The 24053-nt window shown below is 38.5% G+C and overlaps 2 protein-coding genes across 5 annotated transcripts; one reads left to right on the plus strand and one right to left on the minus strand.

Moving 5' to 3' along the window:
• Nucleotides 1–5193: 5193 nt before the first annotated feature.
• On the minus strand, nucleotides 5194–6511 carry LOC136260110 (uncharacterized). Its single transcript, XM_066053738.1, has 3 exons — nucleotides 5735–6511; nucleotides 5521–5672; nucleotides 5194–5460 (listed from the first exon to the last, which is right to left on the minus strand). The coding sequence occupies exons 1-3, from the start codon at nucleotides 6054–6056 to the stop codon at nucleotides 5272–5274; spliced, it is 663 nt and encodes a 220-aa protein (XP_065909810.1). The 5' UTR covers nucleotides 6057–6511; the 3' UTR covers nucleotides 5194–5271.
• Nucleotides 6512–6882: 371 nt separating this feature from the next.
• On the plus strand, nucleotides 6883–23304 carry LOC136260109 (proteoglycan 4-like). 4 transcript variants are annotated; one of them, XM_066053736.1, is made up of 8 exons: nucleotides 6883–7377; nucleotides 8106–8273; nucleotides 8322–8386; nucleotides 10867–10947; nucleotides 12083–12178; nucleotides 13318–13407; nucleotides 14137–14172; nucleotides 15731–17029. In XM_066053736.1, the coding sequence occupies exons 1-8, from the start codon at nucleotides 7317–7319 to the stop codon at nucleotides 16844–16846; spliced, it is 1713 nt and encodes a 570-aa protein (XP_065909808.1). In that variant the 5' UTR covers nucleotides 6883–7316; the 3' UTR covers nucleotides 16847–17029. The 4 variants fall into 4 exon arrangements, with proteins under 4 accessions (XP_065909808.1, XP_065909809.1, XP_065909807.1 ...); XM_066053737.1 differs by lacking the exons at nucleotides 6883–7377; nucleotides 15731–17029 and adding an exon at nucleotides 22478–23304 and having other exon boundaries at nucleotides 7402–8273; XM_066053734.1 differs by lacking the exon at nucleotides 6883–7377 and having other exon boundaries at nucleotides 7407–8273.
• Nucleotides 23305–24053: the final 749 nt, after the last annotated feature.

A 24053-nucleotide genomic window follows, 5' to 3' on the forward strand; every position in this document is an offset into this window, starting at 1 on the left:
TTGTATCTTTGGGACTTTTTTAACCTATCTTTTTTTCTTTACCACAGGAAGAAGAAACGATGAAGCAGATGTACTTTAAATATTTCTGATTTTATCAGTAAATGTACAAATTATATATATATAATACATATATTTATTACAGAACTCTCCATGGTGGTTTCTTTGTAACTGAACACTCTACAAGGTGACATCTTCTAGCTGCTCTCTCTACAGGGTGAATTGTTTGTAGCTGAACTCTCTACAAGGTAACATCTTCTAGCTGATCTCTCTACAGGGTGATTTGTTTGTAGCTAAATTCTGTACAGGTGATTTGTTTGCAGCTGAGCTCTTTACAGAATGGTTTCTTTGTAGCTGAACTCTCTACAAGGTAACTTCTTCTAGCTGAACTCTCTACATGGTGGTTTGTTTGTAGCTGAACTCTCTACAAGGTGACTTCTTCTAGCTGAACTTTCTACAGGGTGATTTGTTTGTAGCTGAACTACCTACAAGGTAACATCTTCTAGCTGATCTCTCTACAGGTTGATTTGTTTGTAGCTGAACTATCTACAAGATAACTTCTTCTAGCTGATCTCTCTACAGAGAGATTTGTTTGTAGCTGAATTCTGTACAGGTGATTTGTTTGCAGCTGAACTCTTTACAGAATAGTTTCTTTGTAGCTGAACTCTCTACAAGGTAACTTCTTCTAACTGATCTTTCTACAGGGCAATTTGTGGCTGAATTTTCTACAGGGTGATTTCTTTGCAGCTGAACTCTCTACATGGTGGTTTCTTTGTAGCTGAACTCTCTACAAGGTAATTGCTTCTAGCTCATCTCTCTACAGGGTGATTTGTTGTAGCTGAATTCTCTACATGGTGGTTTCTTTGTAACTGAACTCTCTACAAGGTAACTTCTTCTAGCTGATCTTTCTACAGGGTTATTTGTTTGTACCTGAATTTTGTACAGGTGATTTGTTTGCAGCTGAGCTCTTTAAAGAATGGTTTCTTTGTAGCTGAACTCGCTACAAGGTAACTTCTTCTAGCTGATGTCTCTACAAGGTATAGTTTATAGCTGAACTCTCTACATGGTGGTTTAGTTGTAACTAAACTCTCTACAAGGTGATTTCTTCTAGCTGATCTTTCTACAGGGTGATTTGTTTGTAACTGAACTCTCTACAAGGAAACTTCTTCTAGCTGATCTCTTTACAGGGAGATTTGTTTGTAGCTGAACTCTCTGCAGGTGATTTGTTTGCAGCTGAACTCTCTACATGATGGTTTCTTTGTAGCTGAACTCCCTAATACAAGGTAACTTCGTCTAGCTGAACTCTCTACATGGTGGTTTGTGTGTAGCTGAACTCTCTACAAGGTGACTTTTTCTAGCTGATCTTTCTACAGGGTGATTTGTTTGTAGATGAACTATCTACAAGGTAACATCTTCTAGCTAATCTCTCTACAGAGTGATTTATTTGTAGCTGAATTCTGTATATAGGTGATTTGTTTGCAGCTGAGTTCTTTAAAGAATGGTTTCTTCGTAGCTGAACTCTCTACAAGGTAACTTCGTCTGGCTGAACTCTCTACGTGGTTGTTTGTTTGTAGCTGAATTCTCTATACATGGTGGTTTCTTTGTAACGGAACTCTCTACAAGGTAACTCCTTCTAGCTGATCTTTCTACAGGGTGATTTGATTGTAGCTGAATTCTGTACAGGTGATTTGTTTACAGCTGAGCTCTTTACAGAATGGTTTCTTTGTAGCTGAACTCTCTACAAGGTAACTTCTTCTAGCTGAACTCTCTACGTGGTGGTTTGTTTGTAACTGAACTCTCTACAAGGTGACTTCTTCTAGCTGATCTTTCTACAGGGTGGTTTGTTGTTTGTAGCTAAACTATCTCCAAGGTAATATCTTCTAGGAGCCCTCTCTACAGGGTGAATTGTTTGTAGCTGAACTCTCAATAGGGTTATCTGTTTGTAATAGAACTCTCTACAGGATGGTGTCTTTGTAGCTGCTCTCTCTATGGGGTGACTTGTTTCTAGCTGATCTCTCTACAGGGTGATCTGTTCGTAGCTGAACTTTCTACAGGATGATTTGTTTGCAGCTGAACTCTTTATATGATGGTTTCTTTGTAGCTGAGCTCTGTACAAGGTAACTTCTTCTAGCTGATCTCTCTGTATAGGGTGACTTGTTTGCAGCTGAACTATCTGCAGAGTGATTTGTTTGTAGTTGAACTCTCTCTACAAGGTGATCCTTCTAGCTGATCTCTCTACAGGATGACTTTTTCTAGCTGAACTCTCTACAGGGTGATCTGTTTATAGCTGCACTCTCTACAGGGTGATATGTTTGCAGCTGAACTCTCTACATGGTGGTTTCTTTGTAACTAAACTCTCTATAAAGTGATGACTTGTAGCTGATCTCTCTATAGAGTTATAACTTTCTCTATAGAGGTATAACATGTTTGTATAGCTGAACTCTTTACAGAGTGGTTTTTTTTATTGGTTGCTGAACTCTCCAGCTACACGGTGACTTGTTTGTACTACAGAGTGACTTGTTTGTAGCTGAAGTCTCTACAGAGTGACTTACTTGTAGCTGAACATTGCATAAAGTAACTTGTTTGTAGCTGATCTAGATGAACTCTCTACTGGGTAGCTATTTTGTAGCTGAACCCTTTACGCAGTGACTTGTTTGTAGCTGAATTCTCTACAGAGTGACTTGTTGTCTCTACAAGGTGACTTGTTTATAGCTGAATTCTCTTCAGTGTGACTTATATATATATAATGTTCTGAATCTCTACAGCAACATATTTGTAGCTGAACTCTCTACAGGGTGACTTGCGTGTAGCTGAATTGTATATAAGATTAACTGTTTGTAGCTGAACTCCCTACAGAATAACTTGCAATGTCATATAATTCTGTAATGGAGTAAATTACATACGTAGCTGAATGCTCTATTAGAGTGACTGTTCTAGAGTATCTCGATCCCGCATATGCAACACGTAGTTGGCTTTGGAATCATAACTCAGTGGTTTATAATCCGATTCTTCTGTACTACTGCAAGGAATTTCTATGATAATTTTTCCAGCTACACACCGATTTTCAGTTGACTGCTCTAAGCGGTTTGCCTGGTAGGCGTGAAAACTAATAGTTTTTGTTTTTTTTCATAAAAATCGATCGCGTAATTGTGACACAGGTTGGGTTTTGTGTCATATCTCGATGGCCTTTAACTGGATTCCTTTCAAACCACAAAAAGGCACTCCTACGATAGTTACTCCATCTACATAGCAATTTTCAGCTCATTCCTTCAAGCGGTTTACCCTGTGGGCGTGACAGACCTTCAACCTTATTTTACGCAAATAATTGGTCATAACTCCGTGAATGTTCATCGGATTCCTACCAAACATGGTACTGAGATTCGCTTTAATGAGCCCTTTAAGTGTACCAAATTTCAGCCCGATTGGAGCACGAATTCGCGTTTTATGGCGGATTTTGCAAAGTGTGCGAAAAGAAAAAGTAGAAGAAGAAAAAAACGAAGAAAAACAACCCAAACTTTGGCCGCTCGTATCTCGGAAATGGCTGGAGCGATTTTCTTCAAATTTGGAATGTGGACTCCCCGACCTAGCCGGCACTTCTGTAGCAACTTTGGTTTCAATCAGATAAGGAATGACTGAGCTACAAAGGTGTGAAAATCGCGTTTACTTTCTTCCTGTAAATATACTCACGGTGTGGCGCGCCGGCTACTTGGGCCGCACGACACACTACCGTGTGTCTTGATATTACATCTTAAATGATTATACTAGTGACTACACAGAACCCATCTAATGAAATTAAAGTTACTTCCCTTTATGCACATCCTTGACATTAACGATATCATGTTTTTATTACCAGCTTGAAATTCCCTACCAGCTAGCTGTTTCAATATTAAAGACCATGTACACTTGATTCATCCATCAAGCAACTAGCAACAAATTACAACATATAAGAAAATCAGATAATCACAGTTGCAATTTTTGCACCTCTGGAATCCATTACCAATTATAAACCATGAACTGCTACAATCAAATATGCACTTCAGAATTATTTTTATAACCATTTGGAGGAAAATTTTGTATTTTATAATCCATGTACATACTCTCTTGTAGTAGATGTAACTCACTAACTGTACCAAATTTGTAGTTTTAGCTAATTCAATAATTATTTTTATATCATATTTAATTAACTTTCCCACCAGAAACTGGTGGACCTTCAACACACTTGTGCAATCTGTATACTAATCCTGTATGTGCAATAAACTGTTGTGAGTTTGTGTGTAATATATAGTAATTCCCAGGTAATTAGTAGATGTCACTTTCTTTATGGTGTTGTGGTAAATTTCATATGTCAAGTTGATGGCCACGGAGGACTATTTGTTTGGTAATTGTAAAGTGTTCACATTTAGAGATTAAATTTCATCTGCCAGTTAACAGCCTACTCACTCAATATGTTTAGATCTTTTTACAGTCTTACTATTTAAACTGGCTGAGGACCAATCAAAAGTATCCTGATTATCATTGTTATAACAGATGTAATGTAGCAAATGTTAATATTGAAACACCATCTAACATTCCTTCTTCCATATCTCTTAATAGCTTTTGGTGCCGCTTACTGACATCGACGATTGGTGTCAATACGTAGCTACTGCATAAGAAAAAATAACACTCTTATAAGTTTGTGTTTACGTTGACTATATTAAACTGTTAAAAATCATGCCTTTATGTTTACGTGTGCGTGCGTGCGTGCGTGCGTGCGTGCGTGCGTGCGTGCGTGCGTGCGTGCGTGCGTGCGTGTGTGAAATTGAAACAAGAAATATATACATAATTGACTTGATTAGAAAGTACTATCTAATACACCACATCAAATGTAAGAATGACAAGACATATGGCCACGCTATAACTGTACAACAAAACATGTGTCCCCTATACAAACTACTAATCATATATGCACCATTGTATATATGCCTGCTTGCATGTTTACAGCTATACTGTAATATTATTTATATAGATGAAATTCCCTTTTATATTTACTTAAGAAAACCCATGCATGAAAAAAAGCAAGTAATATTATTCACTATATGTAACTATTTGTAGTGGCAACAAGTAATTTTCCGAATACCAGAACTTTAAAAACAACAGAAGAACTGTTGTACCTTGTCTCCACTGATGGTTACTTAATGGTTATGCCAATTTGTAGCTATATGGTTTCATATAAAATTTAAATAATTCATTACAGTCAGTGCATTAAAAATATAAATGTTATTACAAGTTGATTATTTATACCACAAGTCTGAATCTACACTGGGTATCAGTGGTTGAACCAAGTTCAAGATCTTCAGCAGGTAGAGTAGTTATGTCTCCATTTGGTTGATCCATCATGTAGTACTTCTTTCCATCAGACTCCACATAGTACCGTAAATCTTGTACACCATCAATATCTTCTTGTTTGAATCTATATATGTATCCCTATATATAGAATGATAAATATAACAACTAAGTATATTAATAGTAACAATATGTGCACACCTCATCAGACACATCCCCTGGTAATGCTACAATGTTATTGTCTGCATCAACAGCAAGGTAAAAATTGTTTTGATCTGCATTAAAGAACTGGTCCCCTTGACTGTTAGAACTCCATGCAACAAGATATGCATCTTCATTTAGCACTCCTTCAACTGTGGAGAAGTTACAGTAGATTAATATGAGTTATGTATAGTAATATTAATGGTTAACTTACTAAGTGATAGAGCAGCTGTGACATATGGAGAGTCTCCTGTTGATATGATGTGAAGTGGATTACCAAGTGATAGACTGACTGTAGCCACTGTGGATGGTTGTATTACACTCAATGGGTATGGTGTCCTGTTAAGGTGGCTGTTGAGTTTTATGGAGAAATTTCCAATAGTAATGTCACAAGAGTTTTTAGTGACATTGAGTGTTGTTCCATTAATGGTGATACCAAGCTTACCTCCATCAGGAGAGAGATCTAATGATACTTTATTTTGTGGTTTTCTGTCTTTTTTGAGTAGTTCCAACTGACTTGAAGTTTTGTTCAACATAATATTAGGCTTGTTGTGTTTATAAGAAGGCCAGGTGGCATCATCTTCTGGTAGTGTTGAAGCAGTGAAGGAAGGCCGGACTGAGCTGAAACTTTTCCATTTTGTATTCCATGATTCTTGTAGTTATCTACTTCTGATCTTTTTCTCATAATAATCATCTATCTGCAACCTGTTTTATACTAAATCTCATTTCCTGTGATCTTCTAGCTACTCCCTTACCTAATGTGATATAATAGGAACCCCTCCTGCATTTATCCGTGAATACAATCAACATTATTTTACTAGCTACTGAAACTTTCTGTGCATGAATGTTTAATTCAATTATACATTTTTTTTTAATAATGAAATACTTGCCGTTCTTATAATTTAGCTATGTATTTATATGGAGATACAAATTTGCTAAAGAAATAATAGAGCTGGATATATGGGCAATAGTTTCTAATTTAAACTGCATGCAGTGCTAGGTAAGAAACTTTAATCTGTTGTTTGATGTATAGTCACCCCAATAGCCATTCTAAATTGTGAGGTATCATATAAAATAATTTTAAAAGTTAATTCATTACTGTGCATTAAAAATGTAGATAGATGTAAGTCAGCTATTATACCACAAGTCTGAATCTACACTGTGTGTCAGTGGTTGAGCCAAGTACAAGATCTTCAGCAGGTAGAGTAGTTATGTCTCCATTTGGTTGAACCATCATGTAGTACTTCTTCCCATCAGACTCCACATACAGTACAGCTCAAAGGTAACGTCGCGGGTACAACACCCGCGAGTAACATGTGTGTCGTGTCTCGGAGTCATTCTATTGCAATGTACTGTACAATACCCGCAGTTGATCGCGTGGGTCATCACCATCCACGCGAGCGTCACGCGAGGGTCAACCAGCACTTAATGCCGCTTCACTAAATCACGAAAACTACATAGTTATGCATAGCTACGTACCTGTAGTACGTGTCATCGGGTTAAATTCTTCAGTATCACTGTCAGTAGCAGCTAGCACCTGAGTCCCGGCAGTATCTCTAGGCATCAACCCTGATAATCTATGCTGCGGTGTACCCACGCAACTGATGCGGCATGTGGTGCTTCATTATTGTATAGGTGTGTTCTTACAACACTAGCTTACTGTCAAGCCTACTGTATCTACGACTAAGCAGTTTACCATTATACGCGAAACGTTACCTGAGCCGACGCGAAGAATATACGGAGACTGTACCCTAGGAGTGCGTATCAAATAAGACTTCACTGTCACGTGAGTGACCATGTGTACCGAAATGGAGACCGTGACTAAGTCGTCAAGAAGAGGCGAAGCAGGAGCAATGGGTATGTTGTGGTTGTTGTTTAGGTTTTTGGTACGTACGTAGTGATTATTTTTCTTGCAATTTCGATAGCGGTACACGTGCTGGTCTAAAACTTCAGCAGCCAGGCCGCATGGACTATTGTCGTTTATGAATTCACAAAGACAAGTTTTAAACAAGGCGCGCACTCACAACGCTTTGAAGGCTGAAAGTGCTGGTTTCCCGCTGAAATTGCTTTCCGAAAATATGTATGTATCAGTATGTATGTGCTTGGGTTTGCACCAAAACTTTTGTATGCTAAAACCAGCTAATCACAGACACTTTCCACGCTGGCGCCTACTGATTGGAGATTATAAGTGCCGCGCTACAGGGGTTTGGAATAGAGGAGGTAGGAAACAATTTAGCTCCATTAAACTGAATTATGTAAATGGTTGGTATTTGGTAAAACATGTGGTTGGGGAAGGCACTAGAAGAATTGCGAGAAGTTGTAGACTGCACCTTCATACAATTTTGTTTTTTTTTCTCATTGTATACAACTACGAACAATGTCTGTTGTACATACAAGTAGTTTTACTCAGGTACTTAGCAAAGTACTTGCAAAGTTGACTGGTGACAGAACTGTTTTCTTTTTTTTAATTTTGGAAGGTTTTTGTATATTCATGTTTGTCAAGTTTTCTCATTGTATACAACTACGAACAATGTCTGCTGTACGGTTGTTTGTGCACGTCAGCAAAATTGTTGATATATTTGTAGGATCTGATCAGTGTCTCATTGATCATTGTCTTGTGGATTTCGAAGAGGAGGATTGTGTCGGAGTAGTCCCAAAATCCAGTGTATTGAACAACAAGGATCTAACAGTGGGAGTGAAACGGACTGTGAAATGTAATGGAGGCAAATACAAGGCGATTATTTTAGCTATTGGTATGCTTCAATCTGTTCCACTAATACTAAATATGTACATAACTTTAGGAAGTAAAAGTGAGATGCAGCAAAAAGAAAAAGAAATTACAGAAAGTGATGAAGAGGAAGAGTTGGTAAGTATTGCGTTAGTGCTGAGTGATACATTCAGACCAAGGTATTTAGTGTGAGGGATGCAGATTCACCCTATGTTACAAATATTAAAGAAGCAATTACAAGTAAATTGTACACAAACTGCTTTATAGTAAAACTTACTTGCTTGGAATTTAATACCTGCTCTCTGTGACCTAGCTTCAAAATACAGGCTGAATTTTGCATGCAAAGTTTTGTTCATGTGGGTCCAGAAAGACAAATATACGAACAACACACACACGCACACACTTTTGGAAATCCATTTCAGAAAACCAGGTGCACACCCACAGTAGGGATCCACACAAGTATATAGGTAATTTCCTGTTTCATCACTTTTATTTTTATGATCCCGTATCATATTTTTTTTCTTGTACTTGTTAAAATATAAACTTTATTCATATCTCTGTGCATGGAATGTTAGAAGAAAAAACATTTTGGACTATAACCAATACACTAGTATCTTCTTTCTTGACTGTTTTATAGTTTGTCTATACTAGAGATATACCGATAGATATCGTATCGGTGGCCGATATGGAGATTTTTGCCAATATCGGTTGGGCCCGATATAGCCACCAAAACTGATACGATATGCCGATATAAAACTGGATTGTCTTTGCCATGATTGAGCTACATTATAGCCTCTGTTGTACAACAAACAAGGCTAGGGAAATGGTAGTTTTTTACTTGCAAATATGCACAACGCTATGAGAAGCCATAGAATTATGTGCACATGCGGACGCTTATTGTTATCAACCATACAACAAGCAAACATAGTGGTGAGTCTTAAAAAGCAACCATGGGATGAACAAACTACAAATACAACTTAAAACAACCAGCCATCTTTTCAACCTATTAAAACACAGAGTAATGGTGACTAATCTTGGAGGGAGCATGCATTAAAATATTTTGTGGGTGCCTTACTGTCTGGGTTGTTAATTGAGGCCACACCACCACAGGCAACCAAGCAATGCCAGTGATTGGACAGTGGAATGGACTACTGGAATGGTGGAATACTGGAATGGTGGAATACTGGAATGGTGGAATGAAAATTTTTAAAGTCCAATAACATTTTTTACATCCAAATAAGTACGTCCCTCTCCCTTGAGTTAATAAATAGGATTTCTCTTGAAGCCAGCTCTTTTTGCACACTTCATAGACAAACTTAATCTTGCCTGTATTGTCAGGAAACAGCTTTATTACAATCCTAAGACTTCTGGTGATTACTTGTCCACAAACTTAAAATTTATAACTCTATCATACTTACACGTATTCTTTAACAGTTGTCTTAATGATAGTTCTGCAATGTGGCACTGCCACAAAGAACTATTTATTTTCTGGCGTAATTGTGAATAGTAGCAAGTGACATAATTGTGGATTAGTAAATGCTTACAAGATACAGTGCATGTACTTTTACAATGCATTAGCTAGTCTCATACCCAGACCCCACCCACTGTGTTCAGTATGGTCTGGTGACATTTGTAGAAATTTTCCCATTTTTCTTTTCTGGCCAATCAGACACTCCAATTCAGCTACAACGTGATATAATAAGTTTGATTGTCTAAACAATATAGGGAAAGGCCCAAAAATGAGCGTGAGTCACCAGACCCTACTCAACGTAATGGTGAGGGTCTGGGCATGAGACAAGTAATCAGCTAGCTAACTTTTTATCATTGATTTCCCATTTGGGAACAGGGTTAAGTCATTAATTGGTATTCCAATGTCGTGCTATTGTGCATGTTCACAATAGACTTTAAAGTACATTACATTGGAAACTATATTAAATTTGTCTATGGTGAGCTAAAGATCTGAATCCTACTTATTTGCTTACTTTAAGGGGGGAGGGTTGTACTTAATTTGGTGTAAAAACCGATATTGGACTTTCAAAAATTTCATTCCACCATTCCAGTATTCCACCATTCCAGTAGTCTATTCCACTGTTTATACACTCCCCCAGTGATTGTAAGCACTGTGAACTGCTGTCTAATAATAGATAGCTAGGACATGAAATTAGAATGTTCAGTTCCCTGTTTAGTTTCCTCCAATGGCTACACTAGATTATATCGGTATATCGGATCGGTATCGGCGTTTAGACTCAGGATATCGGTTTAAATTCTCCAGGCCAAACTTTAGTGCTGTTCTTACTTTTCATCCCCATACTGAAGGGGCACCCTCTTCTAACTTGAACAAATTTGTCATTCCCGATAGCTTAGGAAGCCAACTACATTGTTTATTGACTGTTTGACAAACACAAAGCCTACGTATTTGGAAAGGCTTTCACAGTGTCAGCACCAACTCATTTCACCTGTATTTCTAACTAGCACGAATTTAGCTGGCCTTTGGCTGGCTGTGGGCATGCACCTGCTGAATGTTTATGAAGACACAGTTACATTTCATACTAATTTCATTTACAATTATCCTGGCTATATTGTTAAAGAATGCTATACATTTTTACATCGTATTATAGAATCTTGACGAAGAGACAAGTAGTGGACCAGGAAGTGTGAAAAGGAAGCAGTGCCAGTCAGGAAAGAGCAAGCAATCGAAGGTATGTACACATACTATACTCCTACCTAGGAACTTGTCAGTAGGAGATGCGATGACTCAGTGCTAAAATTTTGATACCATTCACACTGTACAGCAGTACTGTATGTTAGGGATCGTAGATGGAATCAAGCCCAAAACTGTCTTCAGAGCAGCCAAAAATGCTTCGTAGGTTATGAAGTCAAAAAAGATTTATTTAACAGAAGTTTCTACGACTGAATGACTAACCAACTACTGCTACTAACTGAAATCTTCAGACAAATGTAACCCAACAATGGCTAATACTACAGGCTTGATTTTCTTCACTGCTAAACATTGCTTTAGCCCTTAGTATATTGCAGTACATACAATGCATTATGGACTTACCTTTGTTCTCCTTCGAGTCTGTTGCGTCCCATTTCTTTTTACTGGCAGGATGAGGTGTTGATTGACGGTATTGTATTGATGTGGCTTCCTAGTGAATCATCTGTATGTCCATACTGTCTGGCAGAGGCACCTCACACTATTTTTTGCTTGCACGCTATGTAACGTGGTGGAAATAGCTGAACATGGTACTGATGAAAGCCGGAATGGAACGGAACGGAACCAATAGGAGGCATGCGCCAAGTTAAAAATCGTTTTAAACAGATTGTGCACTGTTTCCAACTTTCACACAATATAGAATTGTGCTAGAATTAGTTCGCTTCTGCTATAGACATGCTAGAAAACATTTGCTCGACAGCTCCATTTAGCGCCCACTGCAACATTGCTATGTGCAAGTGATTAAGGGGTGTTGTAGCCATTTCATCATGAGTCGTCATCTCTTACTGTGAGGAAAACGGCTGCCATCCACTTAATTGTCAAGTTATCCAATCACTTCTACTTGCATGTAGCAATGTTGGTGCAGTACGTGATAGATACATACATTAATTTCTGGTGAAGCCCCATTTGCCGAAGTTTTTTTTTTTTGCCGATTCAGAAATAAAGAGTTTTCATCAAACTTTTTACTGCCGAAGTTTTTTACTATACAGTTGCATCTTTATAGGTGTCCTATAGACCTTCAGCACTTTTACTATAAACTCTTAATTTTTTTTATTATTTTTTTGCGAACATCAATGCGTCATGTTTTGCACTGTACCAGTTACCATCTTTTATTTTAGAAGCTGAAAGAGGGAAAAGCAAAAACAAAAAAGGGCAAAGAAAATGAGAAGTTGATCAAGAATGATGGTGCCAAGAAAAAACAGAGAAAACTCAAGGTACAGTGTATGCTCTTCAGTAGTCTTCATTAAAATATTCCTACATACAGTGTAACAGTGGTCTTAAGTCTAGATAAGTCTTACAACTTGCTTTGGTAGTACCACTAATTTAGGACAGTTTGCCAAGCCTATGCAAATGCTAATTTTGCATCCCTGAAATGTGTTGCGTTTATTGCTTAAAACGGCAATTTTCTGGTGACATTTTAACACAATAATTGTAAACAGAGTGATGGTACTGTAATAGTACATTTGTACAGTTTTATTAGCAAGTTAGAAGTTACATCATCTTTTGGCTGCAGAAAAGATCAGCAGCTTTAGCCACACATTAGCAGCTGATACATCCTTGTAAGGCTGTCATGATTGCATCATTAACAAGAAGTTGTAGTAAACAAGCCTGCTTAGCTAATTACTGGGCAGCAGTGGCTACATTACCCAGTGCTAAGTGCTGTTGCCTTATCTTTGAGGCTGTTTACAGTGTATATTATTCTAAATCGCATGGGTGAAACAATTACAAAACCTGATTTTAACTAAGTTAGACACCAAGGCTAAGGAAACTAAGCGATTTAGTAATCCTGAGGCAGTAGCATCTCGAGAGCAGCGAGGGTGCTACTAAGGGCCTGAGGGGTTACTAAATTGCTGGCTTACTTGTGGTACTATAACAACTTGTAGTGTCCCAAACTACACTGAAGCATTAAATAGTGTGATATGAAGAGCTTCATGTTTACTTTAAAACTTTCAGCTGCTAGACTGGTTGTATGGCCTTGTTAAAAAGTATTGATAGACATTCAAAATTTGAATGATTACCCGTGACTATATATACCGTAACCTTAAATAGCCTGTCTATGCATACGCACAGCTGCTTAATAAATCCAAGTCATTGTAGCAAGTTGCAAGAAAGTAAGAATTGTTGACATATTATGCTTGTTGCTTTATTTGGTTTCGGCACTTGTATGGCTGGGTCTACTGCCCCTGTGATAGTTTGCGTCATTACCCCAAAGGCATAATTCCTTGTCATGCCAATTCCATGGTTTACAAAATCTTGGTGACTTACACTCTTTATGCTTAAATTCATTACTTTATTGTGTGCCTCTTACTATATTTGATATCATTGTTATTACATCATGATAAATATATTGTAGGATAAGAACAGCTCTTTTTCGATGGAACTTGGTAGTCCACCTCGTGATAGTAAAGCTGCACATGACTCGACAAGTCCATTATGGGAGAAGGTATGATTTTGTAATTGCTATATTATATTCTCATAACACTTACTGTATAGTAGAGATGGTGCTTTCTTGTCCGTCAACATCGCAAACACTATCTTCACTTTTCCTTCTATAGTAGTGTCTTCTAAAGACCTCAGGTCCTTATATAAAGTTTTTCAAAGTTGTATTTTTTTTATCATACAGTACGATAGTACTGTATATTGGGATCGTGAAGGTTTTCACATTTTCACAAAAAAAAAGGATTGGCCAGAAACTAGCCTCAAATTACCTTCACAGTGCCTTGGCAGTATTAGTAAAGTATAACCAAGCCCAAAAGTGCCTTCAGTGTAACTTAAATGCTTCCAATAAGTTGTTGCATTTTTTTTAAAAAGATTCTATTGTGGAATTTTACTGACTAAGTGATTGATGCCTTTGGATAATTGTAACTCAATAGCGGATATACCGTATAACAGGAATGATCTGTGGAAAAGATGTGCGAATTGTACAATTTTGATGCATTCGCAAATGTTTTCTTGCAAATTTTTTCCTACAATTAAAAACTTTTTTTCATGGAATGCAATAAATTGCGAACATTTTCTTGTGAATGAGGAAACAGTAGATCATTCACAAATATTTTCTTCCACTGATCATTCCTGTTATACAGTATAGCAACTAAAGAAAATATAGTTTATAATTTTGTTGGCACCACCATATATGTACATGCATACATTACGTACATTGTGTATCTTACAGGATTTTCATGAGGAGATATATGAACAATACTCTCAGGTACTGTATGTGTCTTGTTCAATGACCTTCACAATATTTGAAAGCTGTCTTTTGTAGTTTTTAAAATGGTTCTCTGGTAATACAAGGCTGTATGTTTATGTATACAAGTGTAAAAGTTGATAATTTCAGGTTGATAGCTAAAACTGATATGACTAATTAGGACCCACCTCATCAAAGGAAAGGGTGTAGGATTTCATTTCTTTTATCCAGACGCATGTTGCATGTTACACTGAGTAGTAAACGAAGTATAGTAGGAGAAGCCCATCTGCAATTAATCCAGTCGTTGCAAAGAGCTAATGCCGAGCCGGGTTAGCGGTAGCCAGTTTCTATGACGACACAGCAATGTAAGAACACGTGTGTCGGAAGAAGCAGATTGTGTGGATTTATATGATGGAAACAAGTTGTGCATGCTTTCAGTGGCACCACAGTATTACGAAGAACAGGTACAGTTTCAAATATGGACACACCCACATTACACGTAGCACAAAACAATGTTTCTACAAGGAAGCTTACCCATATATGTCAGTCCATCCATACTGTAGGTTAATAGAGGACGAAAACTGCTTTGAACACTAGAAACAGATGGACACTAAACAGAATTTTCCATGATATTTCTGGACTTCTCCATTCATCATAATAAATATGCATACAACGTTAGATTGTACCTCCCATACTCGAATTCTTTTAGGCATGCCTATAATGAATCGAGTGGTTAACCACATGTTGGCCTGGGTGATTGATTGCCCACTGCAAGCTATCAGCCTGAATATGCTGTTGCAAACCAATGATCGAAAGTGAGATTTGTGATGCTTGAGGTTGTTCTACTAGCAAATCTCCAAAACTTGTGCATGGAAAATATTGTGAGGCGGTTTCTGGTCAATATTTTTTGTGAAAATGTGCAAAATGCCATGATTCCTATTATTTGACCGAATTTAGAAATCAACCATATGGGCGCTTTTGACATCCTAAATATATATTGATCAAGTACGTGTATATCTACTTGTTGATGATTGTAAGCTATTCTCAGTGCCTTAAATTACAAGAAAATTCTTGAAATGTTTTTTTAAATTGTACCGTCGTCTTAATAGTATCTCACTGAATATCAAAATTTGATTATTTCACACACTCCCATATGGGTGATTTTCCAAAATTCAGTCACATATAGAGTACTACTGTACTGTTTGATAAATGCCATACCTGTACTGACTGTTAAATTTTAATTTTTTGTTGCCCAGTAAAGTTATTTCATTAGTTGGTACAAACAAGAAATTATGTAATAATCACCTAGACAATTTTTTTTATTCCATACATTGTTATAAATTCCAAAATAATATAAGCTAAGTGCTGCAAGTTTTGAATATGCATAACATCAACTTGTTTTCACCAAATGCAGTATATCAAATCTTCTTTGCAGATTTACTGTCTTTGAAAAAGTTTATGTTATGGTTTGTCATCGAACAAAATAATGATGTGTATGTTTATACATTTGCCAAGACGTAAATTGTATTTATTTGCTATAGAAACTGTTTCAGCTATAAATGCTCTTGTTTCTTTGCAGATCAGGACATCTCTTTCCTCCATTAACTCCACTGTAAACAAAATCGAACTGCAGATTAAGGACAGAATTATAGGCAGTACTACATCCACTGAAACTGTCCTTCAAGCAACATGCAAAGCAGACCACAAGATGACACCCTTTCCAACAACGCCATCATCAGGGTTGCCATTTACGCCAAGGTCTGAGTTAACGCCCTTTCAGATAACACCTAGGTCTGAGATGACGCCCTATCACCTATCACCCAGGTCTGAGGTTGACTATGAGACAACACCTAGAAGAGACCCTTACATAAAGCCCTCTCGTCCAGAAATGTCAACACCAAAACGATTGAGTATTACCCACATGCCAGATACTCGTATGCCACCAGGTACTCATATGCCACCAGATACTCGTATGCCACCAGATACTCGTATGCCACCAGATACTCGTATGCCACCAGATACTCGTATGCCACCAGATACTCGTATGCCACCAGATACTCGTATGCCACCAGATACTCGTATGCCACCAGATACTCGTATGCCACCAGATACTCGTATGCCACCAGATACTCGTATGCCACCAGATACTCGTATGCCACCAGATACTCGTATGCCACCAGATACTCGTATGCCAGATTACTTTCAACTACCACCACAACCAGCACCAACATACTACCAATCGTACCATGAACCACCATATCACACAGGCTATTGCCAACCACTGCATTATCAGCAGCCACCCCAATTCTATACTACTCCGTCTGATTCATCAGCCCATCTTTCCACTTCATCATCAGCTGGGTACCAGCAGCTTGACAATAATCATTATGATGATACAGAACTCAAGTTTACTCCGCGGCACTTAAAAATGATTAAAGCCCGGAGTTCCTCCAGGGGTAATTTTTGTGTGAATTTGGTTAGAGATCTTATTGGTGAAGAAGTAATGGCAACTTCAAACATGAATGGACACAAAAAAGATAAGCTAGATCCGAAGAAGATTGAATTAGTGAAAAAGTGGGCCTTCGAGTACATCCCATTTGATAAAGACAACGAATCAAGTGAAGAACTAAGCTGGAGAAAGTGCCATATTGCTATTGACGAAGCATGCAGGCGCTTAAATAGGCCAAAAAAATGAAACCACACCTTTAGAGACATAATAGCATTTGATTTGACAATTGATTACTGTGCTTGTCATGATGTATGTAGCATACATGTGATTGATGTAGCATTTCATTTACTGTAATTTATTTAGGATTTAATTTACTGTGTTAATTACAATCATGATTGATTTGGCATTTCATAATAGCATTTTGATATAGTACGATTAGGTGTCATTTTCTGCCTGTTGACCATGTCAATAACCTGATGGCTCCCCATTAACCTCAATGACTTTTACCATCACTTTCTGGATGTGTGCAATGTAGTCACTGCAAACTTGGGATGTCATCTTCCTCCAGAATGTACGAATTCCGTTCTTCAAATCATCTAAATTCTGAGGTTTATACTCTTTTCTTAAAAACTGCTTCATCGATCCCCAGACATTTTCTATTGGGTTTAAGTCTGGGCTTTCAGCAGGGGTCTTCCACCAGTTGATCTTCATTTTTGCAAAAAACTCTTTAGTAAAGCCACTGGTATGTTTAGGGTCATTGTCCTGTTGGAATCTATGACGCCTCCCAAATTTTTCATTGATTAAGGGGAGTAAGCCAGATTCCAAAATTTTACAGTATCTATGGGCATTCATAATTCCGGAAAAAAGAACCACTTGTGATGCACCTCTGGATGAAATGGCTGCCCAGACATGTATTTTGGCTGGATGCTTAGGTTTAGGCTTCAACTTCCTTGGCTGGCCTAGTCGTCTAAATGCAAGTTTTCCATGCTTGTCTAAAGCTACTGAACATTCATCACTGAAAATCACGTTCTCAAAATAATCATTATCCCTGATGCACTTCCAGCACCACTCCAACCTTTTAGCTTTGTTCGCCTCTCTAATTTGCTGGCAGTACCTTGGCTTTGTAGCAACCCATCCCAATCGCTTCCTGTACCGTTTTATTGTAGAAACACTAATATCTCTCAACTCTGGCCACTTCGCAGTCAGTTTTTTCTTTAGTTGGTATGCTGTCAGTTCATCATTATCAGCCATTTCATCATCAATAAACTTCTCTTGCTCAGGTGTCAATCTGCTGGATCTATGATTTCGGTGTAAATCCTTAACAGTTCCAGTAGTTAGATATTTTGCTATCAAGCGTTGAAGAGACCTGCACATTATGTACCAATCATCTATAACTCCCAGTACGATACAGAAGTACAAAAAGAAATCAATATACTGTCACAATTTGTGACCAGACAGGGCATGTGGGCACAAAATTTGCTTACCTTTTCAAACGTTCATGACTCATAACTGTAATGCATCATGCAATTTTGGGCCTAATTTAACCTTTATATAAAATACAGAGTGTACAATGTAAATATTTGAGATGTGACCTGTTGTTTGACAGGGTGCAGTTTGTGCCCGCATGCCCTGTTTTTGTATACCCGTCACATTTATATAGCCACTGAAAAGAAATCCTTAACAACTGCAGGCCAGGTAGCACCCACCCCTACCTCTCACACAAAGGGCACACACTGCCACAATAATAGGAATCAACTGTGACTCAGTAGTAGAGTGTTACATATTTCTTCTCTTGTATTGGAAGTTGGTAAATACGTGCATACACACATGTTCAGTCATACCGAGGTATTGACAAAGCCACAATACAGTGAAACCTCATTAATGGGGCCACCTATGGGACCCAAGATAAGTGTCCCTATTACTGAAAACCTCATTATTGCAGCCACAGAAGCAACTGGCCTTATTATTAAGGGTTTTCAACGAATTAACACCTATAGCTAATGTTTGAATGTTTCAGCCATAACGTAGTTGAGGGTATTAATGCATTCAAACAGGTAAATAGTATAATACTCTATGGATCATGACTTAGCAGAGCCGGCCTTAAGGGTAGGCAGAGTAGGCAGCCGCCTAGGGCCCCGAGTAAAAGGGGGCCCCAAAACTCTGAAACCAGGGGCCCCAGCTCCCAATATACAAATTCAATGCATAACACTCACTTACTGTATATACACAACTTGTCTTGGTAATTCAGAGGCCATTCGCAATGCTAGCAGCATGGATCACGTGACTTCAACATCAGCTAGCTCATGATAGTACTTAGTATTACGTGTCAGTAGTGTGAGCCTAAGTATGAAAGTCTGCAGTCTTCGAAAGCTACCTTTGATAATTTGGACAAGAAATGTACGTAGGTTTACAGAGTAGCTAATGATCTCCTCTGCGAGTGGGCTAATCTGTATTTTTTCCAGGCGTGGGTGACAGTGGTCGATACCATGCACTTCCTCTGGGGGCCCACCCAGATTGCTTTGCCTAGGGAACCACAATCGGTAAGGCCGGCGCTGTGACTTAGTAGTACATGATATACACTTACTGTCATAATGGCTACAGTCGAGGCTATAGTGCACTATTACGTATATAGCTGGCTAGTGCTGAAACGTCCAGTACACAGGAATATTCCCTAGTAGTAATGGCAGTAGGTGGAGTAATAAGCTGCTTAAAGCATTATAATGCCAGAAACTGAGCTTAGATAGCTAAATTGGATATCGAGTACGAAATTTACATAAAAGGTCGAGATACTCTAATAGAACAGTCACTTGTGGTAAACTATGTCATAAAAAGCAGATGTATAGCTATAAAGAAAGCTTACTAACATCCAACATGTGAAAATAAATTGTTTGTCATCTCGGCTTCCAGTTTAATACCTGCCGGGCTCAGTCAATGGCCACTTTATGGAGAGAATTTTACATTAGTTTCACCAGTTTGGTCCTGTAGAAAGTGGCCACTGGCCTTATTAACGAGGTGGCCACATTAACGAAGATTAAATCAATGGCACTGAACATTATGTTTGAGGTTTCATTTAAAACTTTTCTGAATATGTCAGCTCTAAAATGGAAGTGAATCATGGATGACATTGTCTGACCACTACATTAGTTGGAATTGTATCGAAAGGTAAAACAGTGGCTTGCAATTTGGGTACAGACACTTTACAAAAACTTGCAATTTAAATCCGTAAAGCGTATTCCGTAAAGCGTGATTCGTGAAAACCATTTCGATAGCCGGATTATCCACAGGTTCATTTAATAACACAATGCTACAATTACTTTCTATCCTTGCCTCTTGTAGGCGCCCTGTACAACAATTATGACCTAGCGCTCAGCAGGCTCTAGCTAACAATTATTTAATGGTCACGTGAGCACACCTTTCAATTCGGAGGGAGTAGGAAAGTGTCTGTACATCAACACAGATACGGACAAATGGTGACTAAAAACTGGATTACCAAGTCATGTCAATATGTGTTCCCTGCTGTGAAAAAGCAACTGTATAGCCACAAAAAGGGCATGTAAAATTACCAAAGTTTACATTTCACCAAAATAAATTTATTGCGGTTGGCAAAGTATTAGAAAGCTGCCGTAAAGTGAGCTGTAAATGCATTTTTGGGTCTAATGTAAAGAGAAACCATGAGGAGTGGCCTTTAAATAGGACAAACTGAAAATATAGCGGCAGATGCCACACATTTGAAGGTATGTTTGTAAAATTCTTTGTTCAGCCCGTACTGGAGGTACAAATGATAGAAGAACTTTATTCAGCAGTGTGTAGCTATGCTGCTTCTTACCGAATATTGACTTTTATTCCTTCCTCTCTCAGTCTTTCATGAATGAGGGGTATCTTCATTCCAGCATCGAACAGAGTTACAACTCGACTCCTCGTGGGTACAGACAATCGTCCCATGGTGCTGAATGCGAGGCTCAATATAATAATGCGAAAATATTAGCATAGACTCGAGCGCATAGGGGGCGTCTATTTGTGATTAATACGCCAGGTATCAGTGCACAATGTGCGCCTCAGAAAAAAAAGGTACTAATTAAAGCACACCTGTTAAGTGGCGTGTTCGGATCATCTGCTGCTCTTTGTGATGTTTGAGGAAACCCAGGAAGAAGATCAATGCACACTATTGCCGAAGAAAGATGGTACATCAAAAGTATGTCAAAGCTCTGGATAACAGAATGGATTTTTGTGTCATCAGCAAACATTCTTGCATTTATTACTCTCGATAATGTCCCAAATGACTGTTTGTCGTTGTCACTTAATAGCATTAATGATTCTGGAGAAGAATCAAGTTTACCAGTTGGGCAGTGGAGGATTTGCACAGATGTCCTTAAGTGTATTTATTCAGTAAATAATCTCTTACTTCAGGTCTTGTAGGTGTACAGTGTATTTTATGTTTCGTATCTTGTAGCTGCACATTGTGTTGTGTTGTATACCGGCAACCTGCTGTGTTGTATACTGGCGACCTGTCTCGGGTCTTGTAGGTGTACATTGTGATGTGTAGGTGTACATTGTGTTGTGTTGTATACTGGCAACCTGTCTAGGTCTTGTAGGTATACATTGTGTTGTGTTGTATACCGGCGACCTGTCTCGGGTCTTGTAGGTGTGATGTGTTGTATACCGGCGACCTGTCTTGGGTCTTGTAGGTGTACATTGTGATGAGTTGTATGCCGGCGACCTGTCTCGGGTCTTGTAGGTGTACATTGTGATGTGTTGTATACCGGCGACCTGTCTTGGGTCTTGTAGGTGTACATTGTGTTGTGTAGGTGTACATTGTGTTGTGTAGGTGTACATTGTGTTGTGTTGTATACTGGCAACCTGTCTAGGTCTTGTAGGTATACATTGTGTTGTGTTGTTTACCGGTGACCTGTCTTGGGTCTTGTAGGTGTACATTGTGATGTGTTGTATACCGGCGACCTGTCTCGGGTCTTGTAGGTGTACATTGTGATGAGTTGTATGCCGGCGACCTGTCTCGGGTCTTGTAGGTGTACATTGTGATGTGTTGTATACCGGCGACCTGTCTTGGGTCTTGTAGGTGTACATTGTGTTGTGTAGGTGTACATTGTGTTGTGTAGGTGTACATTGTGTTGTGTTGTATACTGGCAACCTGTCTAGGTCTTGTAGGTATACATTGTGTTGTGTTGTTTACCGGTGACCTGTCTTGGGTCTTGTAGGTGTACATTGTGATGTGTTGTATACCGGCGACCTGTCTCGGGTCTTGTAGGTGTACATTGTGATGTGTAGGTGTACATTGTGTTGTGTTGTATACTGGCAACCTGTCTAGGTCTTGTAGGTATACATTGTGTTGTGTTGTATACCGGCTACCTGTCTCGGGTCTTGTAGGTGTACATTGTGTTGTGTTGTATACCGGCGACCTGTCTCGGGTCTTGTAGGTGTACATTGTGATGTGTTGTATACCGGCGACCTGTCTCGGGTCTTGTAGGTGTACATTGTGTTGTGTAGGTGTACATTGTGTTGTGTTGTATACTGGCAACCTGTCTAGGTCTTGTAGGTATACATTGTGTTGTGTTGTTTACCGGTGACCTGTCTCGGGTCTTGTAGGTGTACATTGTGTTGTGTTGTATTGTATACCGGCGACCTGTCTCGGGTCTTGTAGGTGTACATTGTGTTGTGTTGTATACTGGCAACCTGTCTAGGTGTTGTAGGTGTACATTGTGTTGTGTTGTATACTGGTGCTGTGACCTTTCTCAGGTCTTGTAGATGTACATTGTGTTGTGTTGTACATTGTGTTGTGTTGTACACTGGTGACCTTTAATTAACTATATTACAGTACATGCATAGCTAATATCTTTTAACCTTATTACTTGCCCTTTTTAGGCAAGAACACCAAAGGGAATTGACTCAATTAGGAGAAAAAGAAAGAGGTATAGACGGAAAAAGAAAGATTTAAAGAGAATAGTATGTACTTCTAACCAAGCTGTGGATGAAATGCAGGCGAGGAATGAGAGAAGTGATTTATATGGAGAGTTCATTGACTCAGAAGCTTTGCTTCCTCCACCAGATGAATCAGAAATACACCTCCCTCATTACATTAATTTGATGGATGAAATTCATCTTAAGGCCAGGATGATAGAGTTGCAATCACAGCAAGAAAAAGCAAAGGGAATAGCTCGGCACTATCGTGATCAGAGCTCACAATTAAAGACTAAACTTGTAGAAAAAGAGGCTGAGATTGTGCAGATTAAAGTGGATGCTGCGCATGCTAAAAATCGTATACGTCAGTTTTGGCGAAATTGTGTTATTGAAGGACAGTCCCGCAGTGGTAGAATTTTAAGAAGTGGTTTGAACATGAACAACAGGAGAGTGCTATGAACAATTATATGAAGAAATTGTCTTATAGTAAGTTGTAGCCTGCATGCTTGTATATTTTTGAAGGGTACAGGGACATTTTGCCATTTGGAAAATTAGGTAACTATGTGGAGAGTATTAAATAGATTTGAGTTTTAGAATTGTTTGTTCATTATTAACACCTCCCAAATAAACTATTCAATTTTACAAAATAAAGCTTGTCTTTTTTTTCTTTTCATTATTGTAATGCTTACTGCATGGGTAGACATTGTGTTGCCTTGCATATTTACAATGATGTATTTTACTGAACATTATTACAATTCATTTGTTCTTCCTGAAATAAATATTTAAAAATTTTTTTTTGTGTATGTGAAAGGCTAATTGTGCATATACATGTGCAGGGATGTTAACATACCCATGTTGTCATGGCCCCAGTGATATTTTATGTTTTCTTGTGGCTAGCATTTTATACATTTTGTGACCAACATGGTGAACATTAAGTTCAGTGGTGGACCCAATATTGTTATTTGTGCTGGACCTGACACGAGTTCTTGTTATGGTGCATTTATTATATGGTGGACCCAGTGTTAGTGATGGGTGATACCACCAATACAATACAATTTTAGGTGAGTATCGATACTCAAAGGGTCGATACCAATACAGCCTGCAGGTAGATGATCAACTAGTAAAGTTTCACAGTTAATGGGAGCTGGATACCATACATCAATTAAATTTGGCGAAACTAATATTTGGCGATTAGCTAAAAATTTGCAGTTGGCGAAATTTTAATTTGACGAAATGTTTACTGCAACATAAATGTGCACGAAGCTCGATGATACTGTAGCTACATGTTAAAGACGATCGAAGCACGCTGAACTATCCTAATGTTGAAATCAGTATCGATTTATCCGGTGAGTCACTACATGCACTGATTCCTGGCGTATAGCAGCCACACACTGATTGATTAGCTACTCCGGCCCTGTACGTCAGCGCTAGTTAGCTGGCTAGCTACTTGTAGCTTCACACTTGTGCTAGACCGATACGACATGTACCACAAAATTCAACCTTAGCCAACATGGCTTGCAGTGATGCTGAGTGTCACCCG

Source organism: Dysidea avara, chromosome 7 (assembly GCF_963678975.1).
Source record: "Dysidea avara chromosome 7, odDysAvar1.4, whole genome shotgun sequence".
Lineage (NCBI taxonomy): Eukaryota > Metazoa > Porifera > Demospongiae > Dictyoceratida > Dysideidae > Dysidea > Dysidea avara.